General features: G+C 37.3%; 1 protein-coding gene across 1 annotated transcript in view; it reads left to right on the forward strand.

Annotated features, from left to right (window-relative positions):
- LOC112983416 (zinc-regulated GTPase metalloprotein activator 1A-like) overlaps nucleotides 1–14,809 on the forward strand; it is a 30,283-nt gene extending 15,474 nt beyond the window's left edge. Inside the window, 7 exon segments of the mRNA XM_026100522.2 lie at nucleotides 3,635–3,691; nucleotides 6,872–6,923; nucleotides 11,262–11,330; nucleotides 11,430–11,495; nucleotides 13,434–13,563; nucleotides 14,265–14,317; nucleotides 14,320–14,809. Of these exon segments, the coding sequence (XP_025956307.2) occupies nucleotides 3,635–3,691; nucleotides 6,872–6,923; nucleotides 11,262–11,330; nucleotides 11,430–11,495; nucleotides 13,434–13,563; nucleotides 14,265–14,317; nucleotides 14,320–14,370 (478 nt within the window). The 3' untranslated portion in view covers nucleotides 14,371–14,809.
- Nucleotides 14,810–17,833: the final 3,024 nt, after the last annotated feature.

Below are 17,833 nucleotides of genomic sequence, written 5' to 3' on the forward strand. Positions count from 1 at the left end.
GACTTTTACAAATGTTTGTTGTTTGATATTTATCTGAAGGTCAGCATTTGCCTGGTCTACACTTCCAAAAATGTTAAGCTTGTTAACATTTCTGTTAACTCAGTTGAAATTCTGTCTGCAATCTGATCATTGCTGGAAGTTTTATGCCCTGCTGCTAAACAGTTGGCCTATAAGAAGTCTTCTCTGTAGTGACTGTCATATTACTTTTTAAGGATTATTCTCAGATTGTTCTCATTATTTTGTTCAAGGAGGGAGGTGAAACGTGCTTAAGTAGCTTCTACAACTCAACAGTTCTTTCTCATTAACTTTTAAATTGTATCGAAGAATGTTTGGAACAAGAATAAACAGTACTACAGAGGGGATCATAAAATCCATTACTAATGCATGCTTCATATCGTTGATTTGTTGCTCTTCTAGTGATCGTAACTAAATCATTTCTCTTAAATCATCATGTGTCTCTTTTTATTATATAAAAGCTTATTTTCTTCAATGGGTTTATTGTCGTTTAGGGATATAGTTTCAAAAAGCAAGTTCTAATTGACTGTGAACAATTCCAATAATCAAGCCTTTAATGATCCCCAAATTTTTATATATATACAGGTTTTAAAGTGTAACCAATCACCTTAGATTTCTGCTGCAGATTTTTGAATTTTGAACTTGTCCTATTACGTAGATTCAGTAGTATTAAGTGTAGTGTTTTATAGATTTGAGTAATGCTACTGGCATTTTTCTCTGTCTGTAGATGGAGGTGAGAATGCTCTGGTGACCCCAGTTTAAATTTAACCAGGAATTTATTCTGATGGTAAATCTTAGATATTTACTCATAGCAAACTCCACAATATCAAAATTTGACTATCTTTTATTTTGGGGATTTCTGTATTACTTATACTTGCCATGACCTCTATGCAGTGTGAGAGTTTTTAATCTTATGTGAGTACTTTGAGTGTAGCATGAAAGATTGAAAGATACAAGAAGAAAAAATGCTGCTAAGTGGCAGATTTACAGAGATACAGTTGCAGCATTTCCCTTTCCTCAAATTTAGTAAACTTTTGGGAACATTTAATAATGGTTAGAATTCTGGAGTTTATAGTATTGCGAGGAATGGGAAATGCTACTTCTACCAGTGAGGGGTGTCTGAAGAATAATTAGGACATAGGAAAAAAACTTATATGACAAAAGGTTTGAAACTGATTACTCAAACTGAAATTGAAGAAGTGGCAACATAATAACTTTCCTGAAAATAATGAGCAGTTTTGAGAAAGGAGATGAAGTGTGTCTTGTTCTTGTGTTACAAGGCAGGGAACAGAAATGATCAGTGAAAAGTTTTGGGGAAAAAAAGCAAATTATACTGGTAAAATTAAATCCTCTGTAAATTGTATATATATTTGGTCTTAATGCCATGGGAAATCAGTGGAAGATTGAGGCCAAGCACTTTTTGTAAGATACAAAAAAAGAATGACTTCTATAAAGATCATGGTATCCAGTGTCACCAACAGTTTTGAAGAGGATATTAAACTTCATGCTTTGAGGCTTAAATCAGTATTTGTCTACAGAGAATTAGGAAGAGAAGTATAATATCCACATCTGTACCTTCCTCTGATGTCTGGTGCCAGGAAGTATTAGAGAAAAGATACTGGATTAAGTGGACCTCAGATCCAGTCCCCAATGACAACACTTGTGTCACTAGTAAATATTCTTTAGTGAATGACCCATACTGTCGCTCCATGATTAAACATTCCAAAAGTGAAACAGGCACAAAATTAGTTTATTAACATGTTACTTGAGAATGTATTTTCTTTAATTAGCTTTTTTTTTGTCCATTGAAAGTCAGTATGTTAAAGAGAGCAATATAGCACTTTTTTGAGTATTTCTGTAACTCAGTTATGAGTTTTCAGGATGCCGCTGAGAATAGACAATTCAAACTCAGCTGGTCATAAACTTCAGAAGTTTTATTTATGTATTATTATACATTATAAAACTTTCATCTTAGAAATGGCTTTGTAAGGTTGCTGTTGGGCGTAAAAGTTTAATAATAGTACTGGCTACACTCCACAGGTCTCTAGTTTTTTTTAACCTCTCATCTGTAAATGTGTTCCCTGTATTGAGCTTAATTACATTTATAAGGCTATCATGTGCTATTGGCAGTGAAACCAGTATTACAAATAAAATGAACGTGTATCACTTTTCCAAAAAAGTTATGCATGTGTTACAGGCAGCTGTTCTTACAAATAAATCCAGTCAGCACTCTCTGTTCCAAGTTACCATTTTCACTGATCTAAGGTTCGGCTTTTAGAGCTGAAATTCTTCACAACAGCATTTGCCTCACCGCAAACTTCTTGTGAATATTTCAGCAGCTGAAGCTTAGTTGTTGCTGAGAAGGAATTTAAGAGTAGTATTGCCTTGTTTCACCAGTATTGAAAGCATTTTATGGTCAGTTCTGATGCGATGTTCTAACATCCCATATTCTCAGACAAGGACTCTAGATTTGTCAAATAGTCCTACAATTAGTTATGTGGGTTTTTTGTGTACTCTTGAAATCTACTCCCTTACTCTTGAAATCCACTCTCTGAAAATGCCAGTCCGTACGTACTTAGTGGAAAATTGTTAGTCTGGAGAACTCAACTGCCAAGCAGTCTGGGTTTTCCTCAGCTAGCTTCAGTCCAAGGCTGCAAACGCTGAGCATCAATTGCTTGTCAGTTCCGCACTCAGAATACAGTGGTACATGCCAGGTGCGTATTCACTGAAGAGTCTGAAAAATACAGAGGGACTTGATTTTTTTAACCAAGCTACAGCAATACAGGACAGAAAGGGTCAGACATCACTGGTCTGTTGAAGGGGAATGTGAAGAGGGGAACTGAAAATCTGTGATCACTAGTTTATGTCCTTCTCAGAACTAAAGTAAGAGCTGAAGTTTTTGGATACTGATACTCATCTGTTTCGAGGAAACATTTGGGAAAGTGTGTGGCTCATTTCCTCTGTGTAGGCAGAGACAGTATGCCTATTACTGCTATACTTAGCTCAAGTTGTAAATACAAAAGCTTCAGTTGTGTTGGTTGTGTGTTAGTATGACTCCATACTTCTGGGTTTTAGTGTGTGTATGTGTTTTAAATTACCAAGTTTCATGCTTTGTTGAGAGGATATATATTAGTAAATACTGAGGGTGCAAAAGAAATGCTAAGAACTTCAAGGTTCCTATTCCCAATTAGAGACAGGATCAGTCTTTCTTCAGGCATTTGGTGTGAGAGATTTTATCATTTTTCTTGGTAATGTTTTGTTATATTTTATTCTCTCTGTATTTTTTTAAAATCTTCTTTTTGTGCTTAGGTATTACTGTGTAATTAAAAACTGCTTTTCCTCATAGGACAAACTATTTAAAATTCCAATAAAACCTGACCTATTTTAGTAGTAGCACAGTATAGGAGATATTCTTATCTACTATGCTCTATCTGCCAGTGCTTGATGGCATTAGAATGATAGGCAAGAAAACAAACCTAAGCTTAAATGAAACATTTTTTAAATAGTTGTTTAAATATACACAATATGTAAATGAAACATTTTTTAAATAGTTGTTTAAATATACACAATATGTAAATGTAGTGAAAACATAAAGCTTCTTTTTTTTTCCCCTGCATAGAGTTGATCTCTCCAATGTATTGGATCTTCATGCTTTTGACAGTTTATCTGGAGTAAGGTATGGCAATAATTTAACTGTCTCTTATCAGAAATAGTTGCATTATCAGAAATAGTTGTCCATTATCAGAAATAGTAGCACTAAGTAGACACTTTCATATCATGGTTAAATTTACAACAGAATTTCTATTACAAATTCTAGTCTGGTCACTTGTCTCATTTTACCTCAAAAGTAATAACTTGAATATTTTTTCCGCTTGAAATGCTTGGAAATAAAGCTTTTTGGCTTTAAAAAATGAAATGAGAGCCAGAGTACACATAGTTGTTTGGCTTTTTTTTGCCCTAAATATAAACTTATATACTAGATACATAGTTACAGCTTTAAGTTTTACTTTAATACTATTAGTAGTGCAGAATGGGACATTTTTCTAGTTCTCTTAAAAATTCTAGGATTTCAAAATTTTTCTCACTTCACATCATGATCAACTGGAAGCCTCTCTAGTTTTCACAGAAAGTAAAAAGGCACTGAGGTTCCACAACAACCTAAGCCATTCCAGACGCTAGTTACTGTGTTGCTGGTTCCAGCAGCGTGCACCCATCCTCCTTTTTGTAATGCCATTTGCACACTTCAGGATGTTAGATGGGTGGAAAAGTAAAATTGGAGGAGGAGGGAGAGAATAAAAGACTTTCTGCTGACTTTGCTTGCTGCAAAAACCACCAGAGTAATGAGTGCTAGAACAAACAAAAGGACAGGAGGGAATGTGCAACTGGGGAACATTATCAGCTTCAGTTATCTTCTGAGAAGAATGTTTTTCCCTTCAAGTGAGGGAAGGTATCTACTTCCTTATTCGGAGAAGGGAGAAATTGCTAAAGATACAGGCTAGTAACCTCTAGTAGATGTGTTAAGATGAGCTTATGAAATATTCCCAGTGAGCTGGTGCAATAGTTAGCTACTGCCCAAAGGATAGCCTGCTTCATAACACCATGCTCCCCTTACTTCCTTTTTGCTGGCAGTGGATTTTGTCTGAACTGTGAAAAGTAGTGTATGACTCCTCAGTCAGATCTGCGCCAATGGCAGCATGAGGGCATTGTCAGAGTAGGTCACCAAAAAATGGCAAGTGGAGGATGAAGATGACCTTTATGGGCAGTTGCTATCTATTAGGTCATAAAGCAGGGGATAAACCCGTGGCCTGAATTTTTATGATGGACCAGCTAGCTAAACTGACTCATTATTAAGCTGCACAACAGAAAGAAAGCAACAAGAGTGTTACCAGAATGGGACCATCCTTGCCAATGACAATTCAGAGATAGATGTGTTCTGTGAGGTTTACTAGGAAGTGTTCTTTACAAATCTGAGAAGGTCCCTAGAAAGCAGTTGAAAAAATACCCGTATTTCCTTCCTTGATCTAGTCTTCTGTCTCACAAGCTCACTTACAGCTGCTCTGCAGGTTGTCATAGGTTGCAGCAGAGAAGTCGAAATAGTGATTAAAGGCTGTAATACCCATAAGGCCATAAAATGATCTTATCTCTGTTTTAGATAACATCTCTTTAATAAATCAGAAGATACATACAGACGTTTATTTTTAGAAATGACTCCTTTTGTTGCTGACAGTAATAAACTTCTCCTTGATACTCAAAAGTTAAGTTTTATTTTATTTGGGTTATGAAACTGAAGCTATAAAATATGGGCTGGTCAGTAAACAGCACAATGTGAAATATTTAGTAATTTGATTCTCTTTTCATGAGCTTTATTTTCTGCAGAATTGAAAATAGATCAAGAAACTATTAGCAGCAAAGCATTAAATTTAACACCCTCCCTACCAAGACCCATTGGTGATTAACAGACTTGCACAGATTATGTAAACATGAACTCCTCCACCCTTTTTTAGCTCACTCTTACTAGTTTACCCCTTGCTGATCTTAAACTCTTGCAGATGTTTTGTTTTGAAGTCCACAGCCTCCTTGTAGCTACCTGTGCTACAACTGTCTAGTGTTTTAACTGGTAGAAAATGTTTCACTTGCAGCTTCTTCTGATGAAGTGCATAAGCTAACGGGTGTATTTTTCTTCAGAGAGAACTTTAAAGATTAATCGGGCAAAGCCAGTAACTTAAAAGTATTTTTATTCTTAAGAATTTTTTCATACATTATCAAATCCTTAATTCTATGAGCATTGTTAGCTAGAGATTGCCATTCGTGATTTAAGTAGTAGGTTCAAATTTCACACACATTTCCTGGTTCTGCTTTTAAAATATTGACAAAAATCATTGGGTTTTTGCTCTGGCTGCAGTCCCAGTGCTAGAATCGTGGTCTTTTCCTCTAATCATGGTTTCTTTTTGTCTTCTGATTTTCTTCTTCCATTTGAACTTTAGCACATCTGTACAAGAAGTTTGAACTAAAATTACTTTTTTTGCTGGTTGCAGTGTGTTAATGGAAAGGCATAGGTATGAGTCAATTTGAAAATTATATGCTGAGTTCATTTTTGTGAAAGAATACTGTCCAGAATGGCAGGTGTTTAAGGTGCAAGAATTTTTATAAATTCCTTACAATTTTTTATAATTATTACAATGTTTTTTGTTTCATGGTAGTATTACTAATTTAAACTGATAATCTATTTCAATATCAATAAAAATTGTGTGGCCACATATTTTGTTACAAATGAATTGTTACAAATGAATTGAAGGGCTATCCTCTTGGCCTTTTTATGAAAATGGATCTCAGAGTCTTTTTTTTATATATACTGATTTAGCAATTGGATTAGTCTCTCATTAGAAACGTATTTTGATGGTTCTTCTGTCCATGAGCTTCTTTAATCTCACAATCTGAAGTGGTGGGAATATGGTGACCAGACACATCAGGGAATCACTACACATCCATATTAATATAGTTCTAACCTGGACAAAAAAAATCCTGCAATTGTGTTTTTGCAATGTAACAGTAAAATCAGATGATTATCAACAATAATGGTCTTTATAGTGGAATTCCAGCAATTTGACCAGAACATTCTAAACTGTGACAAATTAACATTCTAACACAGATCATTAAGTAGTTCAAACCAATATAATTAAAAATATCTATTTTTAGATGAAAATTGATTTAGCAGTTGAAGGATATTCTGAGGATATACTCTCCTTTTGCTTTTTTAAATTTACTCTGCAATACAGAAGAATTCATGTATTTTTGAAATAAAGACATCATTTGTCCATTCTACTCAAATGTAACATTTAATTTTACTTATTTTCAGTTTGCAGAAAAGGCTTCAGCATGTAAGGACAACACACGCACATCTAGATAAGGTAATTACAAAAAGGACTGCTTCAGTTTTTTGTAACAGAATTGGTCAGGATAATTACTAATCATGTTACTTTTATAGGAGGCTTCAGCTAAGGAATAAAATGGGTAAAATCTTTGAAAGGTCACACTGAATATATATAGGAATGTGCTTTGGAGTAGGGAGATTCTAAATGGATGCAACAAGCCTTACTTTCCAATACAGCTTGTAGAGGTCCAGTGCAGCAGGCAGTCACATCTTTCATTCATTCACATGGACAGTGTTACTGAAACAAATAAAATGACTTGTTTAATGCTTGCCATTATTTTTACAAAGATTAACAAGAATCTAACTCAAAATAGTAGACTAGACTCTGCCCTAAACTAGGCTGGAGGCGTCTTTCTTAAATGTGTTTGAACAGGGGTGCCATTCCAGCTTCTCTGGTTGAAGATGTGGTGGGATGTTTTTCTTTTCTGTTGTTACATCCAACCATTTCAGAGCTGTCTGAAACTGGTTGTGACAGGCATAAGGCAGCTGATGACCTTCTCCTACACACATCAATCACTGCTACTTAAGCCTTGTAGCTGACACATACTAGAGATCTTATCATTCTGCCTTGCTAAACATTTGTTTCAGAACAGTCTGAACTTATATTGCCTAAAAACTCTACCCTTAACATTGTAAGCATCTGAACACACACTTACTGCAAACTCCTCCTCTTGCTCCTGTGAGTCAGCGCAAGGTTAACACCATAGCAGTCTGGACATGCACTTCTTAAAAATACCACCCCTTATTCCTGGCAAACCGGATTATAGGGGTTAACGTCGTAACAGTTTTAACATAGGTATTTCCATTACAGATTCCACCCTTTGCACTTTTGGGTTGGATTAGCAGGGTTAACATTACAAAAATCTGAATTCTTACAAGCTTCAGGCCTTTCTCCTGCAAGACACCTAACCAAGACCATCAACAGTTTTATTTACTCACCATATCTTAGAATGATTAGCAATATGAGGAACAGTACAGCAGAACAGATTAGAAGTACAAGGAAGTAACACCAATATTAGATATACCAATAGGTTTCTGAGTCCAGTGGCTGTCGATTTCCATCCAGAACCCAAATGGGTGGTGAATAGTGTTGATTTGATTCAGCGTGGGCATTTCCCCATTTGTGAATTAAAATGAGGTATTAGATGACTTAGATTTCCTGGAGTTTTCTCCACATCCTGTATCCATAATAACTGAGCTCTGAGCTTTTTTGTGCACTTGCAGTTGTTTTACTTGCAGCTTTAGATCTCAGAAGACTTTCTATCCCACTCCAAGTCCTAGTGCATAGGGTGGGAGCATGGAGATATTTCATCCCATTCTGACACTTTTTCTGAGGTTGGCCATACTAACAGACTTTGGGCATAATCCTTTGCCATGTTGCTGATTTTGCACTTATTTTCTGGCATACTCCTCCCAGTATGATACTACAGGTCACTCCTTGATCAGCAAGATGTCCCACCAGGTTATTGGTGATACTGGCGGGGCATTAGTAACTGTGCCTAGTTGTTGGAGCTTTCAGGCCATGTCTTCAAGCAAACAACACGTTTTTGGGATCCCTTCCCCTTGCTTATAAACATACTTTTAGCAGCCCAAGCTACTGCAGTTGATTGCTCATTCTTCCTGTCCCTCATCTGGAATATCTCATTCATGGTCAGATTGAGCTCAGCAAACCCGCTCCATCAGGCGATCCCAAAGCCTTCCTCTGGTGCACAGGGCTCTGTTTACAAGTGGTGCGGAAACCCAACTCTGTCCCAAGCGCAAAGCTGTATCCTGCCTACTCTGACTTCCCTACACCACCACAGTCACTGCAGGGTTCCCACACTCCTCCTCTTACTTCTCTCCAAACAAGGGGTCACTGAGTGGTTGCACTCTGGGGAGCTGCATTTTACAGGTCTGTTTAATCACTGTAACAGGGTGCCTGTTAGAACTTTTTTTGTTTATACTTGCTTGCTCTTCCTCTAGCAAATCAGGTGGCTTGTCACTCAGCATTCCATTTAGCCAGTTTAGTGCTATTAGCTACTAGGTCTGTCTTTCAGGCTGAGCACTTGCTAATGTAATGCTTACCTTAGCAGACTTACTCTCACAGAGACTGTAAGCGTGATGGCAACATGATGACACCTGTTGAGTGGTCCTGATCTCTCTGAAGCTGTTTGGGGCATATAATAAGCTCTGGCACACCCCCACAGCAAAGCAGCATACCTCTCTCCTTGTGTTTCACAGGCATTATCTCCCTTTTGCAACTCCTGGACTAATTTTCTTGGATCCTGCCCTTGGGATGGCTCAGGCTCCCAGTCACACGAGCATGGGCTTGAAGCAGTCACTATCCCATTTCCTCCCAACCACCTTCCGTCCCACTAGGGCTGTCTTGGGTCCCTACTTAACAGTTTATGCATCGTCTCCACACATTCCCAACATGGAGCAGATGCACCACTCACACCACAGTAGAGAAGCACAGATTCCCAGGACCAGAACCAAGGCTTCTTCCAGGGTCTCCAGAATACACAGGCAGTTAACACAAATGCCGATCCTTCCTGCTCCCTAGTCTCAACTTCCCTTATTTTCCCAGCAGGTTTCTCAGCCCTTTAAAATTCCCCCATGGAGGAAAGGAGGCTGGGTTGTTTGTGCAATGCTCCTCTTTCTTCTCCTCCTCCTTAATGATTTTCCTTCTGCTGTGTTCCTTAGTGTCCCTGCTCTGAAAGTCATCCATGGTCCACAGTCCCTTTACAGGTCCCCTGCTCTGCAGGTTGCTTGTGGGCCACAGTCCTCTCAGGGGTGTCCCCAGTCTGGTGCAGGTTGCCCACTGGCTGCAGTCCCCTCAGGGACTGCAAAAAAGAAAACCTGGTATTTTTATACAGTAGATTAGAAAAATGCACTTGTCTTCTGGGAAGTTACTACACTTAAATTTATTTTTCAAGTTAAAATATACGCTGCCTATGTTTTCCCTTTTGAATGGTATACCTTGACTATGCAGTTGCTGTTCTTCAAAATAGCAAAGGGCATTATTTTTTATTTTTGGAACTAATTAATAAATACAAAATTTATGTCATGCTTAGCTATAATTATGATCAGAATCTTCACTTCATAGTTTTTTGCTCAGTTAAAGTTTGTGTTCATCTTAAGTATGTTCAGTTAGCATAAGAGAAGTCTAAATGGACCCCTAAAGGAGAAAAGTGAAGTAGAAGCTTTCCTGAATGTTACAAGGGGGATGATAATCTCTGCATTATTAAGGAAATTATTGTTGTTTTTGTAGTGTGAAACAGTTGTAGGAAACAGTGAGAATTAATTGTTATTATCCCTATTTAATCAGCTCCCACAGTTTTAAGTTTCAATTAAGGCAGATAATAAATGAAGGCAGAATACTTTTCTCACAGTAAAATACAAGCTCTTGTTAGATGATGCAGGATGCTTACTTCACATATAAGGGCAACAGCAATAGAAGTGTAACTGCAGTATGTGTGAAGTGCAGTGAACTTGTATGTGTCCTGTTTGAAGCTACGTGCTTGATTTGGTGAGTTAACCTGGTCAATGGATAAACATTTAGATTTGTTGCTTGTTGCTTTTTTCTCTTTACTACTGATCATCTAAAAGTCATTTTAGGTGGTTACAAAAAATACTTCTGTGCTAGTATGCCATTGAGAGATTATAGCAACAGCAGTAACTTTAAGACACGTTTTCCTTTATTTTACATAAATTATTAATTTACAGCACTTTTCAACTATACTTTTATTCTGATTCTCTGTTTTAAAACTGATTGGTTCTGAGCTGTAAGCTAGTGGTTATTTTGGAATAAAATGGCACTTCAGACATCTTTATTTTGGAATCTGTTGCTAGATAGTCTATTTATAAAAAGCTTTTTGTAATCAGAAAGTACTGATGGATGAAAAGTGTATTAAATATTTTTTATTCAATAGAACTGTGCTGAAGAGCTGAAATGATGATAAAAACACCAGAAGCCTGAGAAAGTAGTATTCTTAAATGTATGTGAAAGGTAAATCTCACTACCCATAAAATATTTTAGGCTGTGTTTGAGAACAAAGATCAGCCACAACAAAGAATTACTGTGTGTAAGCTGATGGCATTAGCACATTGAGAGTATTTTAAGTGGACAGTAAAACAGAACCAAAAAGCCCAGCGTAATATATCAAATCAGAGCAGTACAAAAATGGAGATTTTTTTTTTCTAGTCGGATTAAAATGGGGGAGTGTATAGTTGGTTTTTTCTGAGATCAAATTATAAAGAACATTAACTTTTTAAAATAAATGTATTGAAATGTTTGTTCAGTTCAGTAATAATAAGTGGGTCTTTCTGTTTGCAGGGTATAATTACAGTAACATTTGAAGTTCTAGGAAACATAATAGAGGAAGATCTAAATCTTTTTATTCAGGTAAGTGCTACATCATCATCAATTGAAAAATCATTTTGGCATTTTTTAGAAAATTATCCCATGCCATTGTTTATGAAAACCTTGTTTTCCTCTTCATAGAATCTTCTGTGGGAGAAGAATGTGAAAGATAAGACTGGATGCACCATGGATGTCATAAGACTGAAAGTTAGTCAAAAATGACCAACTTCTTCATTTTGTGTTTTTCCTCTTTACACCTAAAAACTGCAGTGTACCATCTGGTCATAGGCCTGTGAAAGGCACTACTGGATCACCGTAGCTGAGCAGACAACAGGGAGAACAGCAGTTTATCAGTGTTCCATTTAGGAGACAGTTTGTTCTCTGCTGGCTGGTGCAATAAATAAAAAAGAAATAGCCAGTACAAAACCAAACATTGGTTGTATTGTGAATTGAGAGGGAAGGAGTACAGCTGTTCAGTTCCCCCAAACATCACTGGTTGAATTCATGATCAGGACATGATTACAATTATGCAAGATGGAGATTTCTTATTCTTGTAAGCAATGGGAAGAGCAATAGTCACAGTTTAGTCCATAATGGGCAAAATATATTGCTGTCGAATTTTCTTTGTAAAGAAGCCTTTTTTCTAGGTCTTCAGTGCTATATAATTTTTTAATCAATCTCTCCTTTTTTGCCTTCATTCCTCTGAAAGGTCCCATCCGTTTCATGTAAATGTCTCCTCATCTGGAAATGTAACTATAGAGTGCTGTCTGTAATTACAATTACTGACATACTATGCAGAAGTTGAATTCAACATAAGGTAGAAAGACTATAGCATAATGCTAGCTGTAGTCTACACTTAGAGCTTCTTACAAAATGTCAGACCATATTTTTAAAAGATGCAACGCACACATAAATAGATTTGTCTTCCCGCAGCACTTGATATATTATTCAGTTTTTTGCATTTGAGGTGATTAGAGATGACTTACTTTAGGATATCTTTCCATTTTCTTTATACAAAACAGCTAAGTAAATCGTTAAGTGGTGTAAGAAACACAAAAAAATATACTCTAGTTTGTTCTTTGAGAATATTATGCTTCATGAATAGCAACATAATTATTTTTACTTCATTGGAAGAAAGGTTGTGTTCTTGATCTTTCAGCAACAAAAAAAAAGGGATTATCTTCCCATTTCTGACAGATAGAAGAAAACAGCCACTGATGCATCTTAAGCTATCTGAAAGCAGTACTGCTGTGCACAAATACATTTTTGTTGTATTGAGCACTAGAATTAAAGTAATTCTTTAATAGATTTGATGTCTGTAATGGACTATGTGCTGAGCCTCCGTCACATTAAACAAACACACCAAAGCGAGTGAGCCACAGGTAGTTATAGAATGGGTTCTGGAGTTTGTTCCTTTTGTATTTATATCTTATCTGACATCACCGTCCTGTTGGTGCAGATAGTAATTTGAATTCCAGCTGATACTTCACATACAGACCTTTTTTCCATGAAAGATTTTTAAGTTTGTATTTTTTTTTCTTTAGGGAAGTATAAGCTGTTTTACAGAATGTGTTCCACTAGAATATTTTATAAAGTTTTACATGAAGTGATGAAAACTCTTTTAATACAACTTTTGGTATGTGGGTCAACAGGCTCAGTCTGACAGTAATCCCCTTTATTCTGTTGCTAGTCATTTTTCCTCACAAATATTTGTTCTTCCTCTAGTACTCAGAGGTTTTCTCTGAGAACAGTAAAAATGCTAAGCATGAGAACTTAATCAGAATAATCTGAAATCAGACATTTTTGCTTGACATCATCTTTCCATAGGCAACTGTTCTTTCATAGATGCATATGTCACATAATATATTGGAAGTGTCATGGTAGTAGACGGCATTTTATTCTGCTCAGATGTGCTGTACTACGTGTTGTCCCAGTGAGGAACAGAAGACAGAATGTGGGACAGTATAGTTATTGGACTTAACAGAGTAAGGAGATGTGAGAATGGATGTAATGAGTGATAGGGATCATACTGCATTGCTGTTCTGACCAGCTGATTTGCTTGCCTATTTTCATGTTTTTTTCCCACTTATGTATTTCATTTTTAAAGGTTTGTTTATATATCCTAACAGTTATTTTTCTGATAAGGGACTGGTATCTATTCAAGGCAAATCTCATCAGGTGATAGTTCAGGGTGTCCACGAACTCTATGATCTGGAAGAGACTTCAGTAAGCTGGAAGGAAGATGAAAAGAGAACAAATAGACTGGTTCTAATAGGTAAGAGGAAATTACTTATCTCATAACTTGACTTTAAGTAGCTGGTTCTCTCAGCAGGAAATCCTGTGATCTGTCCAGGGTAAAGTGACCAGTCTAGACTAGCCAGAATAATAGCACTGAATTTGTGCAGAATGCACTTCTGTCCAAAGTTTATCTGTCAGGACTTCCTGAGATTTTATGTTCCAGCTGATAGGAATACACGTTATGCTTTTTAGGGAGACAAGATAAAATATGAAATATTCATAAATGTTATCTGTATATATTTAATGTTATTTAAAAAAAAATCCATAATTATAAATACAGAATGGGATTGATTGCAATCAAGTGTTCAGTAAGTGTAAGAAAAGTGCTTGTAGCCATTAAAATACATAAAATCTTGTTTGTTCTGAAAAGCTTGTAATACTAAGATTGCACATTTTTTATTTCCTCCTTGTTACTCTCTGCTTTGGGATGACTGCAAGTGTTTTTACAACAACAAAAAATCATTATTCTTGTTTCCCTTACTCATACAGCTTGAAATCTGTTGCTGCCTGGAAAATGTGAAGTTATCTGTTATCTGCAGCTTACTATTCATAAAGCTCTGTTTTCACTCACTGGTGTAACAAACAGTTTCTTCAATCGGAAGACTTGCAGGTTCCTACTTACCTGCATTTTTGTAACACACTATAAGGTATAACTAGACAATTTTGTTCTCATTACAGGCAGAAACTTGGATAAGGAGATCCTCAAAGAAGTATTTATAGCCACTGTGACAGGGAAACAGGGAAACAGTTGACATCATACTACAGAGAAGATGAAAAGTCTTAACACTGCAAGGTTTTTCTATGATAAAAAAGACTGAATGACATGCAGTACAGAAGCTTTTTTCTGCTCATGCAGTTTACACAACGGTTAAACTCTTTAGTCTTATTACAAGTCCAGCTCACCTACTGTTTGAAGATTAGCTCTTACAGTCTAGAATGAAACACAGTAAATCCTAGCATTTTGGATTTGGCTTATGTTATGTCAATAACATCATTTAGCTTTTCAAAAAAGCACATAAATAAAAGACTTTTGTTTTTACTGTATATGAAAAGAGGCCACAAAGTTTTGCAAAAGAAATAGCTGGTAAACACGTTTCAAACCTAGTGCTTTCTCCTTCTAACTCTTTTTTACTACTGAAAATCAAATACTATTGATTACTGCCAGTAATGTAATCATAGTAAAATGTATTTAATGCTTACTATTAAACTCTCTTAAAAATCTCTTTCCACTTGCTTTGTGATTTGTGAATGTGTACATCCATCCCAGGTAACCCTAAATGCATTGTATTAATGAAACTAAAAATACATAGGCAGCAAAGCCACAAGACCACTTGAAATATATTACTATCTGCATAATTGCTATAAATTCAGCATTCAGTCACATAGTCACAGTGTTGAAATATATAACTGACCTCGTAGATCTTCTGGGCCTTGACCCTGCTAGTTCAAGAGTTGGGGGGGGGGGGGGGGGCACATTTTTCACTGTATTGTCTGGACTGTCCAGTGTGATTTGTCATGCGAGTCTTTGATGCTACATTTGGTTGCTGTCTGGTAAACTTAGTTTGAAGCTTTTATCTCTGTGCACCCCTGTTTTACAGATGAGACTTGAACTTCTTGCCTTGTACCCTCTCCAGTAGTCATCTTGCACCTGTTGGTACTGAGGGATATGTTGAGTACAACTGGGTGAATATTTAAAGAGTAAATGCATGAAGGTCAGATGGAATGAAAAAAGTTTCAAAAGATAATTTTAGGACATGCAGCAGATAATCTTAAGAACGGAGTTTTATGCTACAGTGCTTCACAAATGACTGCTGCTGTGTCTGAATAAATAGGAGTTTGTTTTCAAACTCCTGGTGTGTTGTCTATCACATATGTTGCATTCATTGCATCATACTAAAGGAGACCATTTTCTGATTATCAGTGTTAAACATTATTTCTGCTCATACTACAATAAATTAGTTTAAGGAAGCAACTAGGATTTGTTTCTAGATTTGAAGGAGACACTGTTAATCTCACTGCCTGGACCGGTAGCTCATCTGATTAATGTATAAAGTAATAAGTTATATATGTCCAATAAGATAGAGGTTTTCATTCTCCTGGTGGATACACTAACAGTCTTGACTTCATGTCTCATGTCCTGAGTAGTTCTGTATAGCTTGAAGAAGTTCACAGATACTATTTCTATAAACTGAAGCAAGGTAAAAAGAGAATAATCTACTTACCATGTCGCTTCATGTCAGTAAAGCAGTGGTGTCATTTGATTTAGATGGGTAGATTCGTTGAGGGGAATTGTGACAAATTTGTCAGTTTGCCTCAGCAGTTATATCTCATTTCATTTGGAAAACTAACACATGTTCTTGCAAATCACGTATTTTCAGTTGCATAAGTGACGCCAAGTCCATCATGAAAATTTGTCAAGCAGTTGTCATCATTTTAAAGACTGAGTTATGAACAGACTGTATAGGAAACATTGCAGATAATGGGTATGGAGTTTGTGTTTGTTGCTGCTTATATTTTCATTCTTCACAGAAAAAGCAATGAGATACCTTGTATGGTTTAAGTGCCTCATGCAATTTAGGAACTCTTCTACCTTCAGAAACATTAATTAATCCTCTGGAGTGCCCAACTGATTATTCATTTTTTGTTTGTAAAAGGTCTTCAGAGATTTAACAAGAAGAACTTTAGGCATGTGTCATAAGGAGACAAGCCATGATACCTTATTCATTTACTGTCATACTTAAGATGTGTAGTTTTTCTATTTCCTCAACTCGCGTACTCCAGAAATCTCACTACAGATTGTCTATAGACTGTAATGGAGCTGTAAATTCCACCAGCTCACAGACTGAAAAAAGAGTGGATTATACCTGTAACCTGGCTGTTAACAGTCAGAATATCCAAGGCAGAAGCAGTAAAAGTTGCTAACTGTTCATAAAGCTGCCTTTCCACAAGGCTGTTCTCTGTCTCCTTAGTCAACTGGGATTTCACTATTAAGAAAATGATGGGGAATACTGTAGCTATGCAAGTTCATTCTGAGTGGGAGTCCTAATTCCTTTTCTGTTTCTCCATATGCACCTCTACAGCTAGGAGTCTGTGTGTCTTTGTAGTTCATCTTGCTTTTACTCATTCATCCTCTGTAGGACTTCACTCTACCTCTTACATGAGTAGCTTTAGTCAGCATGCACAGCTTTTCTGTTTCTCCTGTAAATCGTTCACATTTTCCTCCTATATGCCTTCAGAGAACTGCTAGCACAGAAGGTTGTCAGGTACGGAGAGAAGGTGGACTCTGTCCCTCTTCCTCATCCTTGCTGGTTGTCAGTTTGCCCTTCCATGCCTTGTCCTGATACACTCTGTTCGCACATAAAACATTTGTACCACAGTCAAGGGCTTGCTCTTTATTCTTACCTGCAAGTAAGATTGATGTTTTCTTTTCTTGGATCTGTATTTAAGGGACTTTTTCTGGTCTCTTAGGCACTAAGTTTTCTGCTTGTACCACACCAAATTAAAAGAGGAGGAAGTGTGCATGATAGAGGCTCCCATAAAGCCCAGCCTTAGAGAATTGATTGCTGAATGCCTTTGTTATTTGTTTTATCTTACTGGCAGTTGTATTAAGGATATGCTTCTTCATGCAATGGAACATATATTAAAGCTGGGAGATTAATAAAGCATGAAAAATAGCAGAACTCACCGTGATTCCTGCTCCCTGTCACTACTGGTAATCGTAGCAGATGCAGTCTAGGGAATATACATCTTCACCTCTCATTACAGTGGACTTCCTCCAGTGTTTCAGCCACTGACTTTGATTTGCCAAGGGATGAAGAAGGAGGAGGAGCTGGGTGATTATAATAGTATTTCTTTCTTTGCATTCAATGGGATTTAAAGCAGCAGAGTGTAAATAGCAAGGGAATCACCATCTCTGAAGGCAGGGGCAGCCCTGCTTACAAACGGCACCTGGAAACAGCTGCTGCCAGGGCAGGTCCCATAAAACACTGTTCGTCTCCACACCGTTTCAAGAAGGCATTAGCAAAACACCCCAGCAACACTCGCCCTCCCCGGCGAGGGAAGCCTGGAAATGCAGTTCTGCTCCCTGAGGCCCCTGGCCGTGGGGTCGGGGCGGGGGGGGGGGGGGAGCGATCCCGAACTCCTTGCTAGGAAGCAAGGATTTCACGTGGCCTCGTCTCTGGGGGGAGGACGGCTCTCCCGCAGCCGGCCCGACCGGCCCCCCCGGCCACCCCGGCCGTCCGAGCCCT

The sequence above is a fragment of the Dromaius novaehollandiae genome, chromosome Z (genome assembly GCF_036370855.1).
Source record: "Dromaius novaehollandiae isolate bDroNov1 chromosome Z, bDroNov1.hap1, whole genome shotgun sequence".
Taxonomy (NCBI): Eukaryota; Metazoa; Chordata; class Aves; order Casuariiformes; family Dromaiidae; genus Dromaius; species Dromaius novaehollandiae.